General features: G+C 35.3%; 2 protein-coding genes and 1 pseudogene across 3 annotated transcripts; 1 reads left to right on the top strand and 2 right to left on the bottom strand.

The window, feature by feature from the left end:
• Positions 1–4: 4 nt before the first annotated feature.
• Positions 5–1,973, top strand: LOC145632293 (UPF0481 protein At3g47200-like). The gene is made up of 2 exons (XM_081684627.1): positions 5–932; positions 1,031–1,973. The coding sequence occupies exons 1-2, from the start codon at positions 314–316 to the stop codon at positions 1,807–1,809; spliced, it is 1,398 nt and encodes a 465-aa protein (XP_081540753.1). The 5' UTR covers positions 5–313; the 3' UTR covers positions 1,810–1,973.
• A 368-nt stretch (positions 1,974–2,341) lies between these two features.
• Positions 2,342–6,543, bottom strand: LOC145633158 (eukaryotic translation initiation factor 3 subunit C pseudogene; annotated as a pseudogene). Its single transcript, XR_014112592.1, has 3 exons — positions 6,523–6,543; positions 4,703–6,424; positions 2,342–3,515 (listed from the first exon to the last, which is right to left on the bottom strand). The product of XR_014112592.1 is annotated as a eukaryotic translation initiation factor 3 subunit C pseudogene (transcript).
• Positions 6,544–9,556: 3,013 nt separating this feature from the next.
• On the bottom strand, positions 9,557–16,975 carry LOC145631055 (phosphatidylinositol N-acetylglucosaminyltransferase subunit GPI1-like). The gene is made up of 9 exons (XM_081683160.1): positions 16,763–16,975; positions 14,061–14,450; positions 13,833–13,970; positions 13,644–13,741; positions 13,332–13,553; positions 12,011–12,508; positions 10,825–11,246; positions 10,073–10,166; positions 9,557–9,910 (listed from the first exon to the last, which is right to left on the bottom strand). The coding sequence occupies exons 1-9, from the start codon at positions 16,946–16,948 to the stop codon at positions 9,826–9,828; spliced, it is 2,133 nt and encodes a 710-aa protein (XP_081539286.1). The 5' UTR covers positions 16,949–16,975; the 3' UTR covers positions 9,557–9,825.
• Between the last annotated feature and the right edge of the window lie 201 nt (positions 16,976–17,176).

Genomic DNA, 17,176 nt, shown 5'->3' with positions numbered 1-17,176 from the left:
TTTCGGTTTTTTTTTTTTTTTTTTTTTTTTTCAAAGCCACCAATTTTGAACTTTTCTACACATTAATATAGAATTACGTTTACCTGGATGTTGAACATTGATTTTAAATTTTTAATCAAGCGCGATTACCTGGAAACAGCGAAGAAAATTCATATATATTTGTGACTAATGTAGTTTAATCACAAGTTGGTACATGATTCAAACTAAATTCCCATGTTCTAATTTTTTTTTTTAACACAAATTCCCATGTTCTAAAGGCCATACTCATTATTCCTGTAATTTTTTTTACCAGAAGGTCTGAAAGAAGAGAAAAATGGATTCTCAACAGCAACAACAGTGGGTTATATCCATACATGAAAAACTCAATGAGGCACAACGATTTATTACAAGAAAATCATGGGAGAAGTGTTGCATATATCGAATGCCTCGTCGTATAAGAGATGCCCAAACAAGCAAAAAAAGCTATGAGCCCCAGATCATATCCATAGGGCCATACCATATCGGTAGTGAACTAGTTCAGGATATGGATCTTTACAAGTGGGTTGCTCTGTACCAAATCCTACAACGGACCGGTCAAGACCTAAACCTTTACCTTGATACCATCAGGCAAGTTGAAGATCAAGCGCGAGCTTGTTATCAACAAGAAGTCAATTGTCTAAGCAGCGATAAGTTTGTAGAGATGATGGTCCTTGATGGCTGCTTCATCGTCGAGCTCTTGATATGTTATCCGGCTAGAGACACAACAGGAGGCAACCCTGTCTTTGCTAATAAGAGAATTGTTGAAGACATTGTGTTAGACATGGTAATGTTGGAGAATCAAGTTCCGCTTTTTATAATTGACAGGTTACTTAAGCTAATGAACGGAAATCAGCACCAATATGATCAGGCTTTGGATTTAGTTCTCAACTTCTTCAATCCTATATGGCTGACAGGTAATTTTGGAATTTCGCGTTTAATAATATTCAGAACATAGAGAAAGCAACACATTGCAAGGTTATATATGATACATCTTTTTTACATACTATGACAGGTATAAGAATGTCTGTAAACGAGCTAAATGAACTGAACAGTTCACTAAGGCAGGAAGAGTGTCTTCATGTCCTTGATGTATTTCGGCGAAGTCTACTCCATGTAAGGCCTCAACAGCAGGATACCATTAATAAACACAGATTTCGATGGATGATATGTGATAAGCTTGTCCCAATGTGTTTGAAGCGGTGGCTAAATAAAGCCCCGGACAGTATTTCAAGCCGTGAACAAGTCTTACATAGGGTGACTGAGCTGAGAAAGGGAGGAGTAAAATTCAGGAAACGGAACACCAGCTGTTTTTTAGACTTCAGGTTCAAGAACGGAGTTCTTGAAATCCCTCCCATTTGGATACAAGATAGTACAATGACCATCCTCCTGAATATAGCCGCCTTTGAGCACTGTCATATAAAGATAAGTGATGCTGCGATTGCATCATATGTGGTCTTCATGGAATGCTTGATAAAATCCCCTGAAGATGTAGGCCACCTTCATCGTCGTGGGATCATTCTTGGAGATGATGCTCAAGCTGTTGACTTGTTCAAGAGCGTGTCTAAAGAAATGCTCGTGAATGTACATGATGGTTACTATGCAGATCTATCTAAAGAAGTGAACGCGTACTACAACCAGAGAAGAAACAGATGGCGAGCAAGCTTGCTTCAAAAGTATTTTCACAATCCTTGGTCTATCATCTCACTGGTTGCTGCAATCATTCTATTGTTTCTTACTGCGATACAGAGCTTCTATGCAGTTTTTTCATACCACAGGCCAAATTCTTCCTAATAGAAAAGATATATTCTATGAATTTCTGATTGAGCATGTATACAACTTGTTATTATGTTTGTAATGCCATTTGGAAAATGTTATTGACTGAGATTTCTAAAGCAGGCAGTAAAATTTTAGGCGTGTTCAAACTGATAAATCTGAATCACAGCAAAATAGAACGAATGTCAGACTTTTGAGTGGCCTGATTCACTCCCAATTCAATAGTCTGGACGCCTCTCTTTGCCTATTCTCCCTTATTTATAACATATGCTGATTCTCGTTTAATTTTCCTCTACATACCGACAATCTTCCTCAAGATATAAGAATAAATAGATTGCACTACCTATAATAAATCTTCTCCCCTTTGCCAATTCCTAACATAGAAATAGACTTTCTGATAACCAATAAAAATAAGTCGATTAACCTAAGGATTAGATCACATCATTCAATCTAATTGTAATGGCCAAAATTAGTAGCAGTCATAAATCTAGGCAGAAGATCAAAGGATTGAAGTCGGCCTAGCTATTTTCAGGTCAACGACGAAGGGTTGAGAAGTTGAGAGCTGATATGTACTGAAAATCATAGTGTGGAACACAAGCAATAGCTAAGTACAAAAATCATTGTAAACAACCAAAAACAACGAACACATAAATTCGTACTTTCTTTGTGTAAAAGTAATTACGTGTTTCAAAACTAAAAACCTTACGAAGAGTGCAAAAGATGCAAATGTATTCAGTGAGGACATTTCAATATGAATCCAACCAAAAAAAACAAACAAACAGAGGAAAGGAACTTAGTTTTTGAAAGCTGAAAGCATGATAAAATCAACAAACCCTGTGGTTAAGCATAACCATCTGAGCTGAAGATGAATCTGTTTGAAATCCCGGCATGGAAGAAGAGCTCGCTCCGCTTTTATTAAACTGTCCAGTAGTTGATGTCTTTCCACCATATACCAAACGGCCAACTGACCTCCTTTTGGAATATGCATTATCTAGCAACCTACTTTCACTGCCTGCTGCGGCAACCTCAGTATAATCTGATCCTTCTTTCCTCCTGAGAGACAAACCATCCAAAGTACCACCACCCAACTTGACCTCCATAGCTCGCTCATTATTGGAGAGATAATGAGACACCTCCTCGATCAAACGGAAAGCTATATCTTGCACACTAGTGTGCTCAACCTGATGGAAGATGATGCACCGGGTTGGCTGGTCCCATGAAGCGTGCAACTCTTCAGAAACCATCATCTTGCTCACAGTGCTGTAAATCTGAGCCTCTGAGAGGTCAAACATCTTAGACAGCCGATCAAGGCTAAGAGAACTGCAGTAAGCAGCACAGTAACTGCATAGATAAGTCCTTAAGGCAGCTTGCTTCATCTCAAATTTCAGCATTTCAAAAACAGTCTCTTTGTTTCTCAGGAGCTTCCATATGGCCAGTGATGTTATGACATCAAAGGCTTTTTGAAAATCGCCCTGATTGAGAGCTCTAGTAGCAGCCATAGCATGATCTCGCACACTTTCAGGTGGGCCACATAATGTTTGTCTCTCGCTAGCTTCAAGCAATTTACGGAAAGTCTTGCTTATGACCCTGTGCTGAGACTTAAAGGTGTTCGCAGCCATATTGGGGACCTCCAGCAGCATAGCACAGGTCAGATGAACTGCTTCCAAGAGTTCCATATTGATGTGCATGTGATATGGCATCTGTTGTCTTCTTTCTTTCATTTCCTGTTATAAGTTCAGAAAAAAAAAAAAAAAAGTAAGATTCATAATCTAGTAAAGAAATACTCCATACTAGTAATATGCATAAAAATTGACCGAGTGTTGTGATATTATATAGCATTCTCAAGAACGAGAAAGAGAGGTTCATAAAAGACACCGATGTTAATAGATATCTCCCTTGTTTCATTAAAGCATAGATAAGTCTCCCAGATGTTCAATCCTCACTAAAGCACATATATAATCAGCCAAATGCAGAGTAAACTTGACAGTTCTGCACACTATATTGGCAATTTGGCAGTATGATGATATCCACATTCCACAAGCTTCTCTATAATTTTTACTCTTATGCAAACAACGCTTCCATTACATATAAGAAGAGCAGAAAGTGTAATATAGGAAATCATTCTAAGAGAAAAGTTCTAATATACTAAAATAATTCAGATTGACATACAAAACCTCGAACCTCAATTAGTAATAGAAGAATTAAATAGTACAGGATACTTTATGGATTTTCTTCCTCCCATATATTTCAAACTAAAGCACTTGCTTTCTATACTATACATCCTTTGAACAAACTCCAAAACTAGAAAAATCCACTTACTGATTCTTCTCTAAATTCCACTATTCACTGACCCACTAAAAGCATGCTAAAAGAGTGGCCTTTTGCCACATTCCAGTAGCATGATCTGAAAAGTCATAGTTGATTGCTTTCTTCTGTAATTATAATCAGACACCGCCAGACAGTGAACCACTTAGGCACTTAAGACAACCAAAAGCTCGAGCAATGTTATCACTCAGCAGATACAATTAACTAACCCCGAACCATCTCTTATGAAGATAACTTTTTAACCAACATTCTAGCATTATGAGGGTCTCTAAACAGCCAAGTATAGTCAAATGACCCCTCTTGTCTAAAACTAGCTCAACACCTAAACCAAATTTCAATTTGACAAATCCAGGCAACCAGGCATCAAACTAGATATGTATATGCAATGAAAATGGTGATAAAATACAACAAACAAATTAATCCTATATCATAGAGGAAGACACTAAACACAGAAGAACTCTAGTTACATATCCTTCAAAATATAGCTAAATATTGCAATAAAAAGATCACGACGACATCTGTGCACATAGGAATTACAGAAAGCAGTAGCAGTGTTGCACATGTAAAAATATTAAATCAATCATACCTGCTCTGGAGTCTTCTCATAATACCGGCTTTGAGATAATCCTTGTGCAAGAAGCTCTCTCACTCTTCCAGTTGAATATAATTCAGAAAGGCAACTGTGTCCTTCAGCAATATGACCATCCCTAAAAGCACTGAGACCAAGCTGAGCCATAGCTCTATTGAACAATATCTGGGTTGAAATATCCATCTGTTGAATTGTGTCTTGTAAGTGACCCATCAGCAACAAGTCACGAGCAATCGAAAAATTATCCATAAGGGCATGGTGGTATATATCACACAGCATTGCACGAGCCTTAGTCCGCTCATCTCCAAATTGGTAAATGAGAGCAACTAAGCTATCCATAAAGGCCCTGCTGCAATCCGGAAAACTAGGATTTCTAGGCAAGAGTTCAGGGGTTACTACAAACAAAGGGGTGCCCTTACCCTCATCAGATGTCTCACTTGCAGCTTCATCGATTTGTTCTTCTGATTGTTGAGCAAATTTCCTCATTGCATAATAAACTTCTTGGGGTTTATAATACACAAACTCAACACGTTTTTGGGCAACTTTTGCTGCTGCTTTTACATTTCCGGTTTTCACCAAATACTCTTGGAGATTTTGTGCCAGTGCCAAAAACAAAGGCTCGTCCTTAAGCCTTTCAACATATTCAAACGTATAAGGATCAATACCCTGCAAGATCTTGAAAAACTCGGCATCTAACCTCTCAAGGAAGGCTACCAGGTTACCCCATACACGAATAGTACCCTTATAGTCTGGACCCTTTTGTGTTTCATCTTCTTTTGGTTCTATTGTATCATCCACCAAAATATTTGGATATTGTGTGAGAATATCAAGTATAACAAACATATTCTGCACACATTTCTTCCACACAGTTATCGGCATGTGTCCAATAAGACTAGTATTGACATCAAATTGTGCTGATACAACACTGAAAAGGATCTCCAGCTTCTGAGCAGGCGTCTTTGCAACCCTGCTTAAATAGGTGAGCCGCTCAACTAGCTCCATTCTCCCAGTTCCCTTCCTACCACGCACACCAATGATTTCTTTCACTTTCTTGTTAACAATATCCCATGTTATCTCACTTGGGTTTTTCATGAATTTCGCGCTTTTCTTCCAAAACTTCTCTTGCCATTCATCACCATGATCAGAGTTGTCCTTCTCCTCATCAGATTCCTCCTCCTCCTCCTCATCAGATTCCTCCTCCTCATCCCCTTCATCTTCGGCCTCAGGATTCTCTCTGAATTTGTTAATCAGATCTTCATATTTCTTATTGTTCTTCTTTAGGCTCTGCTTCATTCTATTCAATGCTTTCGCATTGCTGCTGCTCATCTTCTTAATTGCTTCCTTGTTCGACAAAGTCTCACTCAGAAAATCCTCCAACAACACAAGGGCATTTACATAGATATTGGGAATCCTGCCAGCCTCCATAACACGCATGAATTTCTCAAGCTGTTTATTCATCATATCGAATCTCTCTTGTAAACTCACCCAGTCATTGATTTTCATGGCATTCTTTATCTGCTCAACAGTAGCAGACATCACCTGGAAACGCTTATTCTTAGCAGGAATGACAACTCGCTTTTCGTCATCTTCCTCAACATCGTAGCAATTAGGACAACAATTATATGGATTGTTTTTAAAGTTAACATCATCAAAACCACTATTTATCTCATCCTCGAAGTCACTATCAATATCACTATCACTATCACTGTCACTACCGCGCTACAGAACAGAAAAAAGGAAAGAAAATAAGTATACTCAACACATTAATTATAACTCATATGAGAAAGTAAGATTAACATTTGTCATAGAAAACAAACCTGCCAAAAATGTGAAGTCATTTTTTCTCTTCTTTTTATGATTTGTTAACAATTTATGTTTTTCTCAATCTACAAAGCAAGAGTATAATAAGTCATAAGTTATGCAGTAAATTCAAAAATACAATCAGAAAAAACATCAGATCACCCAAAAAACGTAAATAAACATTAGCTAACTACATTTTTGCGCAAACATGCAACAGAGAGCACCACACACACCGTGCGCACAACCACACTCAACAACAACAACAACAACAAATAAAGTGCCACACGCACTTGAAACCGAACCAAAAATTAGAGAAGTGAAACCCTAATGATCGAACAAGACCAATCCAAAAAATCTGAGGTAGGGGAAAAAAATTGCGAAAAATTAATAACAAAAAATCATACCATGATCAAAAAAATTGCGAAAAATTAATAACAAAAAAACATATCATGATCAAAAAATTTGCGAAAAATTAATATCAAAAAAAACATACAGGATCAAAAAAATTCTCTATAAATTAGAGAGGCTATGAAAGTGTAAAGCCTGTGATTGATATTTACCACAATATATATACATAGAGAGACCTGATTTACCTATGACATAAAATCCTATGACATGTTATAATGTTAAACTCAAGAAATATGGGGAGAAAACGGCTTGCACTTTGTATTGATATAAAACACATATATATATACAATAGATTGAGAAACCTAATTAGCCTAAAACTCCTTATAAGATAAACTTTCCAAATATACAATATTAACATAATTAACAAACCAAACTCTAATATATAAAGACAAACATTTTTTCAAACGTGTGAAAAATTCGAAAAAATGTCGAATATATAAAGCTAAACTTTTAGTCAGGTCACGAGGTTGTGACATTTGGCGTTCTAACTTTTTGCCAAGTGTCGCGCCACGTTGGATAGATTGAAATAGACTTCATAAAATTAAAAAAAAAAAAAGTTAATTTAGAATTCTATTTGGATATAATTTTAAGATAAAATTACTTTTATTTTCGATAAAATACCAATATTTCAAATGTACAAATTCAATTATAATTTTATTAAAAAAATTATTAGATTATAATTCTTAAAAATTAATAAATTATTTTTTGTACTATAATATTTTTTGGGCAAAGGAAATAGTTCAAAGCGTAAAACATACATTTATAATATATACTAATCGGTTAAAATAATATACTTCATAATCTAACAAATCGTATAAAGATTAAAAATTTATTTTATAATGCAATAAACAACCCGGGCATCGCACGGGACACAAAACTAGTATATATATATATATATATATATATATATATATATATATATATATATAACGAACAGAGCACTCAACATGTCAATGATACTAACACATTGAATCATTTGTTAAAAATAAGCTAATAGCTAATCTAGAAAAATCTTGTAATTTCTAGTTATTTTACAATATTCTAGAATAGGCTTAAGAAAAAATCTAGCCTAGAGGGAAGTCCTAGATAATGTTAAGTCACCTAGAAAGATGTAGAGTAAAGGATGGAATGTTATTCACTTCATGCAATAATACTCTCATCCTTGCAACCCATCACGTACTACTTCCACTTCTATTTCCAACATCATTTACTAAGACAATCCGTAATAAAGACAACTCACTAAATCATACTACGTATATAAGAATAGCATTTTATATCAACAAATCAATTTTAAAGCCGTATCAATAATTCTAAAGAACAATAGAAGATCAAGAAAACGAACCAAAACATGAATTTCATATACTGCAAATTTAAATTAAATAGGGGACGTAAAAAAAAAAACAAACAAACAAACATTATATGATTAAACTGTTGTGTATCAAGCGATTTGATGATCAAGGTTGAACATAAATAAAGCGAATGACATTACAATATATTAAATACAGAAACTTTTCTTATGCAAGTAAATCTCTTTTAAAAAGATGAAATAAATTCAGTAATAATAGACAAAAATATAACCATAATAATTATCTAGATTGTTCTATATTTATTTATTTTTTTACGGCAGATTGTTTTATATATTATGATAGTTGAATACAAACAAAATTAAGTTCAAATTTAATTAAGATTGTTATTGTTAATATTCTGATTAATTATCAATAACAAATAACAACCTTCCAATGCATAAAATCAAATAACAACAATTTACCCAAACTAAAATGCAAATTGATCAACAAAGCAAATAATCAAAATCTATTTTCATCTTTTTTTACGACACAAATAATCAAAATCATTCAAATTATCAACATAAGAGAAGTATAAAGGGGTAGAAAATACCTAATAAGACGTTAAAATAATCGAAAATCTTGAAAAGTCAAAAATTAAATTTTGATTGCAATGTGTGGGTATTTATATGAAACCCCAAAATGGAATCCGACTCCTGGAGGATTTTTATTTTTTTATATATTACAAGTGTTACGTGGGGCCCATGATTTTATTGTTTTTTAGATCAAAAATAACATGTTTTTTTAATATTACAAGTGTTACGTGGGTCCCATGATTTTATTGTTTTTTAGGTCAAAAATAACTTATAGAGGAAGAGTTCGGACTTGGATTGGACTCCAAGCTTATTAACAGATTTTTTTGTTTTTTAAAAAAAAAAAACAAAAAAAAGATATTCTGAGTATTATCATTAAATAAAATAATACGGAGTATGGTTTAAAAATAATAAAAAAAAATTATAATTCTAGGTCAAAACAATCCAAATACTTGTGACGCAAGGCTAAAAATATATATTAGTAATTTCGTATATAGGAATAAATTTAATAATAATAGTATAAATGTATAATACCATAATACTGTAATAATTACTACTCGTGGTATAATAAAATAAAATAAAACATTTTTCTAACAAAATCATTGATGATTAAAGAAAATATATTCACTTCACATGGTCAACTTTTTCTTCAACTATGCGTATCCTTGAATCACTTGCCTTGATCACTTTGGCTAAGGTTTGGAACCATTGGAGTCTCTATAGTTGAGATTGAATTTGATTCTACAGAATAGTGGATGCCAATCAACTAGCTAATCTCAGAAATCTTGCTTTCATTGCTTATGACAAAATTGCAGGTTACAAAATCCCTTTGGGAACGTATTTAACAAATTTTCTACCAATACACTACAAAACTATAGCACCAATGTCATCGGCACAGAAAGAATTCCGGTGGGAAGATTGCTGGTCAGAGACAACTTTAGCTTTGATCAGCATTGGGCCATGACATGACCCCAACTTTACAGTTGCCGCTGAATTGTCACAAGGACATTCATTGCATGCGGGCAAGAACTGCATCCTAGCAAATGTACCAATAATCTCTGTAAGTTATAGACATCCAAGGAACTTCTGGAGTAACTTCGGTGCACTGCTTTGTTGAAATACTGTAAATATCATATTTAGTGTAAGAGTTACGTCTCTGTATGACAAGTTGACAACCCAACCCCCAAAGAAAGAACAAAACACCACAACAAAAGGAAAAATGGAGTAAAAGGGCGAAGGTAAGAGGAATAAAGATTTACTTTAGATTGATACAGATCACAAACCTTTTGCCCGTGAGGATCCCAGAAATTGCAGAGCGAAGAGTTTGTCCATGAACTCCAGAGCAGATGTTCTTGTAGTGAGGGAAGACCACTTGCCCTATAAAATTTAAAGTTAATTTAGTAAAAAGACCCATACTCCTATCATCCTATAGATAACTAAATTCTAAAAAGTATACCATCAACGCTAAGAGCCAGACTCAAAATTATCGCAGACATTGGCCTGACAATCAAGTGAATTTACGTAACTTCAATCACAGCATACCAATATATTAACACCGGTAATATACCCATACTTCCGAAGCGATTCTTCTTTTCCATCCAACTTATTCTACTTTTATATCCACAACTTTAAGAAGTCATTCCTTTTACAAGATACCGTAAGCAGTCTTGCAGAAGGGCACGGCAAGTCCTAAGAGCTGATTATTGCAGCAATAGTTGGGACTCTGAGATTAGCTAATTGATTGGAAGAAATAATTAAAAAATTACAGCCAGATGAAAATCAGGCAAGGCAGCCCCACCTTCGGAGGGTTGCCCCTGAAATCACAAGCAAAATTTGGATGAATTATCCATTGGCATATGATCTAGGGGTATATTACCAACTAGTTCATTTATTTTCTACGTAGTTTCAGGTAAACAACTATTAAGATATGAGCATTGAAACATAAATGAATAAAGATAATAAGAATTGACCACATCAAGCTATCCTCGTAATTCTTATAAAACTTGAAAGTGCATAGAACAGAGCAAGGCCTCACCAAAAGTGAAAATATTGCTGCGGAGAAGTGAAAGTAGAGGTACAGACTTCCTAAAATTTGTATTCTTTTCTTGAGGCATACCCTTGCATGGAGCAATAAGAATCCCATCCACCGAGGAGGCATCTGCAGCACTCTGACAGTGAATAGTTTCAAACCAGATTCCCGAAGGAAATCTCTTTGACCTTACCAGCCAGAGAAGGATTTTACTATAAGGTGTGTCATGAATAATAGAGATGATGATCTCTATTACTGTCAGGGAGAAGATAATTGTCAAATTCATGGTGGCAAAAAATATATAGAAGACAGATGTAGTCGGCAGCAATAGCAAGAGTGGAGTGAACAGTAGGGATCCAACAACATGTTGCTCAACACTGTATTCATAACTATCTAACCTTTGACGAAGAGGATTCCACTTACGGCCCCTGCCAGACAAAAGATCTCATAAGCAACTAGAACCACCACATTACAACAATATTTAGTTCAACCCCAAAAAAAATCACCAGCCAATATATAACTCATATTGTTCAAACTTAAGGAATAATATTTATGCTCAATACAATACAGTTAGGATGCATTAACTATGAACAACTTTACTAGCTACATCTATCAATGAAAACGCCATATATACAAACAAGCATCTCTGGTTGTATAACCCAATAAACCACAATTAAAACATATTATGAACCAGCTAAGACAATTGATCAAGCAACAATTTCCTTGATTTTTTTCAAAATTCCAAGCGGCATACCAAATACAAAAATCTTCTCAAACAATATCCAATTCATTCTATCTAACGCATCATTTTAGCTTTCAATACTTCTAAAAGTATAGGACATTTTATGCACAATGTTGGACAACAGTAAAGCTCCTTAATATTTCTACACCTCAAAATAATATTTCAGTGGAACTTTAGTAGCCTCTTCACAAGTTATCTTATAAATAGAGGAATGCACACATTTGAAATGAATTCATACTGGGTTATGGCTACAATTAAGTAGGTATATGTACGAATGTACCACAGCGTCATAATAATAGAGTGTGTAAGATTACGGATAGCAAGACTATTAAGAAACTAGAACCTATTCAACATCAAAAACCTCCTTGCTATCTGTAATTTCCCACACTGTTATGACAGTTATGACAGGACTTTTAAGAAATTACACAATAACTGTATCAATTTGTTTACCTAAAAAGACGCCATAAAGCTGCCAATGCCTGAATCTGAAGTGAATACAAGAGAGAGATCAAATGATGGAGTGTGTAAACATGGAATGCAGCTATTGCAATCATATCTGTGATCAATGCCACTGGAATTGTCATGCCAAGAAGAATCCCCGACAAAGCAACAACCTTGATAATAACACCAGATAATATGTCTGCTGCTGAAAACCAGAGGGTACTCCAGATCTGGATAGCATTAAGTGAAATGATACCCAAAACTCCTGCAAGCTCTGTATTCAGCTTAAAACCAGCAGGCACTCCCATCAACCATACACACCCCGTGCGTAACACATCATCAGTGAAGTGAATGGCACAAGTTGAACACCATTTAAGGACAGTTTCAGCATGTAATAACAAAGTAAATCCAACCAAGTTCCCCAAAAAGACATCAATGGCTGCAGAAGACCAAAAGGAATGCTTTCGTAATCCAGCTTTCTCCGCATATTCAACACATGCTTGAGACCTTGCATATTTAGGAGCACAAAGATAATCAAAAAAGAGAATCAAGATTTCCATAATATGTCAATTAATTAAAAGCTCTCACAAGGCTCCTAAAGTCCAACCACCTATGAGTCTATGACACAGAATAATTGCTGAAATACAGGGACTAAGAGAAAAGGGGGTGCCATCAACACAGACTTAAATACTTAATAGGTGGCCATGGACTGGGCCAGATCAAGCCAGGCCACGTCAACAGGTTGAACACCTCAACACAGTTCTGGGTCAAGCCTGGGCCAGGCAGGTCCATGGGAAAACAATGGACCCATAACCCTTCATGACCTACCCCTTGGCTAGTCCCATTCAGGACCTGACCTGAAAAGGCCCTGTAGCAAGCCACACTTAATGAGTTGTAAGCTTAAATGATATGGATCTAAATAAGAGATAAAGGAGGGGAGAAAATGTTGACCCACACAGACATAACAGGCAAAAAATCTTTTCCAAACTCATTAAAATCAATAATACTTGTGAAGCCGTAATCCCATAATAAGTAAGCAGATCATGTTTTGTCCGAATTATGAAATTGACAGCAGCAATGTTACAGTCACTTTAAAACCCTTTCTATCCTAATGTCCCTGAAGTAACTCTGATATCCAAATCCAAATTCCATTAAAAAGTGAAATTTACAAGATTATTCTTGGAAAACTGATACAAATACAGCAAATAAGTAATTTAGTTTGCCCCATACACTCAATCAAAAAAAAATGTATACATATGTTTGCTACATGCAGAACCTCAAATATGACATACAAATCAAAGAAAACTCCAGCATTATGAACATTACTTACCTCAGACCGGTTTCATTTAGGAAGATAGGCCAATACAGAATCTGGTGACAACGAACTTGTGTATTTCTCCATGTGTTACTAAAAATTTTTGCTAATCCATTGCACATCCAGAAATTTGAGGCACATCCTGCCAGCTTCTTGAATGACTGAATAACTATATAGAGAAACGTGGAAAAGGTGGCCACAGCAGTTGCCCAGGACCTCCAGAGAAAGTTCAAAAACCTGTAGTACATTCAGATGATCAACAAAATAATAGAAAACAAGGGGTAGAGATGATGGAATAACAACACAAAAAGTACCAGATAAGTTTACATGTATAGCACTAATTTCCGAGGACTTTCGAGTCCTAGATTGTTGCAAAAGTACATATATGCAGCAGCAGAGCAATTAATAGCCAGAATCACTGTGTTCTGCATTTTGGTGAATGCAAAATCAATATTAACTTGTTATAATTTATGAATATTAGTCATAGTCTTATCAACAAGTGTTTACAAATCTTACCAAATCTTGGAGCTGAGGTTTATAAAAGAGTTCATCAACCCACTTGGGTCTTTTAGTCGCACATTTTGTAGGTTTGGAACTACAAAAGTTTAAGGCGAAATGATGACTGCCATATTTTGGAGTTTCATAAATCATAACCTGACAACTTCAAAAGCAGACAATAAATGGCACTGACGATTGGCATCCATCTTATGAAGTAAGCAAAAGAAGAAAGAAAGACTTACATACGTGTAGTTCAGCCTGAGGTGATAGTTCGCCATTCAAATGAAGATGATTCAATGCTGGAATCCAGCAAATCTCACTGGAAGGATAACTGCGAGCATCATGCACAAACTGGATCCAAGTTGTGTGGCTAAGAGAAGCATGTCTGTATTGCTTTAATAAGCTGTCATAAGCAGTACATCCACAGCTTGAATTCCTAAAGTTTGAAATAGAAGTGTGTTGCCCATTGAGCAAACAGGCTTTAGCAGACTGCGGGTTGTGATCAATGTTGACCTTATTAAAATTGTGCAGATGATCTGTATTCTCATTTGGCAGCACACAGCGACCCAGAACAGTCAAACTAGACTTCTCCTGTAATGTGACCGGCATTCCTTCGTTTGCATGATGAATTGTCTCCTGATATTTTCATCCAAAAACTAGAATTGCTTTAGCGAGCATACTTGAACTATATCCAGCAACAAAACTATTATAAATTCCATTAAGATTTATAGAATGGAGAACTATGAGCTGAAGAAATACTAACACACCATAGGAAAGGGTATAACCTCATAAGTTATACGATTCTACTCACCCGTTATTGTTGTAGACATGAAAATAATTAGTAACAGACATAACACTATGTTGCAGGGATGAATGCAGTGCAAACAATGTAGCCACCATACTAATCTGCACCCACCCTTCCCAGCTTCGAAAATTGAAACAAGAGCAAGAGAAGCTATGGATCCAAAACGCAAATTCATAGATAAACCTTATCCAGAGTGATAATCGACAATATTTGTCACTAGTCCACTAACACAACCTTCAATCACCAATCCAGTATAAATCATGGCATCTGTGTTAGATCAGATCCAAATATCCAGCTCTTACTTTTAAAATCTCCTTAGTACTTGAAATTACCATCCTATGAATATAAAAGTTTGCCATCCAAGTATCTTGAACAATTACTATAAACAAGCACGACATCAAAACTAGGGACCAAGTTTTAACACAAATGATAATACTCCTTCTGTCCCAAAATGGCATACATTTTAAGGATAGTAGTTAAAGTAAGATAGAGTGTTGGGTCAGAGTGAACACTGAACAGATCGATTAGCGGGATTGAGAGAAATTAAGAAAATTAATTATAAAAAAGTGTGAAGTGAACTCTGTGATACCAAAAACAGATCTGTGACACTCAAAAACATAAATGAAGAATTTGGGAATTGGGATTGAAGAAATAACTTGACTTAACAAGCATTATTCCTCAAGTTTCTTTAAGCAAATGATATCTCGTGGAGTCGGAAACCCACATTATAACATACTACAAATTAGTCTTTAAAAAAAAAAAAAGTAATACAGTAATCCACTTATGAAATATTATGTTAAACCTAACATTAATCGTTTCTACAGACAAACCTCGCACAGTAATATTCCCAAGACACTTCAAGCATATGATTACTAGACAGCTAAATAATTCACTGATAAATTTATGTTTAATCGTTCTATGTTTAATCGTTCTACAGCTTGTTCTCACACAGTGTATATACAACCCTTGTTCTGCAAACCTAGGTAAGACAAAGGGGACTCACACCCAAAAATTCAGGTAGAGATTAAAATTGAACATGTTATACGAGTAACCTTGTGCTCCCTCTTCTACCCATCTTTGCCCCTTGCATTTCTCTAAACACTAATTTCGGCAAATAAGTCACTGGGCCAAAGCATTTTACCTTCCCCCCCACCACAAAAAAAAAAAATAATAAAAAAAAAAAAAACAACTAAATTGAATACACTCCCCCCATCTGTGTTCCTTTTGGTTCCATAACTTCTACTTTATTCCATTTTTAACATGATTTTCAGAACTTTACCCTTCTCTACCCCCACAAACTTGCCCACTTGTTGATCTACTAGTCATTAATTGGCTCATTTCACGCTTTTGCCAATTGTTGGGACTTCTTTGTTAGTCTCTTCTTTCCTTAATTCTTGTGCAAATAGTAAGTGTAGTGAAAATTAAGAAAAGGAGGTAGTATCGAACTATAGACAATTGGATCAAACTATTAGCACAAGTTACAAGGTTCATCCACCTTTCAGCTTCCCAAAGCAAGCTCACCGACTCAGATTTCTTTAATACCTAACCCCCATCGCAAACTACACTAACGTCCTAATATCAACCTAGATATATTTCTCATTGGATCATACAATGTGCTAGCACACAACCATCACTACTAGTTAGTAAGATTATTAGGAATCATAATCAGTAAGTTAAAAATTATTAATCATAACAAATTGAACTTCAAACTTTGCTAACACACAAGATTACGAACTTTATAATTCAACGATGGACATATTATTAACAACCCAGAAGTTCAAATTAGATAACACACAAGATTATTAGCTATCTAAAACTTCAGAATTCGATTACACACGAGATTATTAGCTACCCTCAACTATAAACCTTGCTAACGCACAAGATTATTAGCTATAATGAACTTCAAATTCGACAACGCACAAGCTTATTAGCTATTATGAACTCCAATAATCGGCAATACAATATAATTAGCTACAATCAACTTCAAAATTCAACAACGCACAAGATTATTAGCTAAATCAAAGTCCAAAATTCAATTACGAACAAAACAATTAGCTACCATGAACTCCATTAATCGATAACACAACAATACATGAATATTACATAAAAGTTCAAAAATCAAGGGAATTGCAGTATTACAAACCTGAATAGCGGAATCAGAGGAATGAAGAGAGAGAAAATCATCAGGAAAAGCGAAAGCCACAACAACATCAAGACAAGATGAAGAACAAGAGATGAACCAACCAAATAACAACAAACTTTTTGATGATTTTGGGAATTCAGAAGATGAAATCTCTTTCGGCCACCAAACCCTACATTTTATGCTCATTATTTTATTTTTTTTTTTGTCGATTTACTTCGATTCTACCATTAACAAATCTCTCCCCAAAATTAGGGATTCAGCGATGAATTCGATGCTCGATTTTTGAATCTTCGCTGGGTTAGATGAGATGAGCGAGTTGACTCAATGGATGGGTTAGATGGGGTTGGACTCGGTGGTGCAGTTTTACTAGATTCATTTGTTTAGCCTAAGGAGTTAGTATGTGTGATCTATTCA

The sequence above is a fragment of the Chenopodium album genome, chromosome 5, assembly GCF_948465745.1.
Source record: "Chenopodium album chromosome 5, dcCheAlbu1.1, whole genome shotgun sequence".
Taxonomy (NCBI): domain Eukaryota; kingdom Viridiplantae; phylum Streptophyta; class Magnoliopsida; order Caryophyllales; family Amaranthaceae; genus Chenopodium; species Chenopodium album.
Note: the sequence above shows the minus strand (reverse complement) of the source record. Positions and strands in the feature narration are given on the sequence as shown.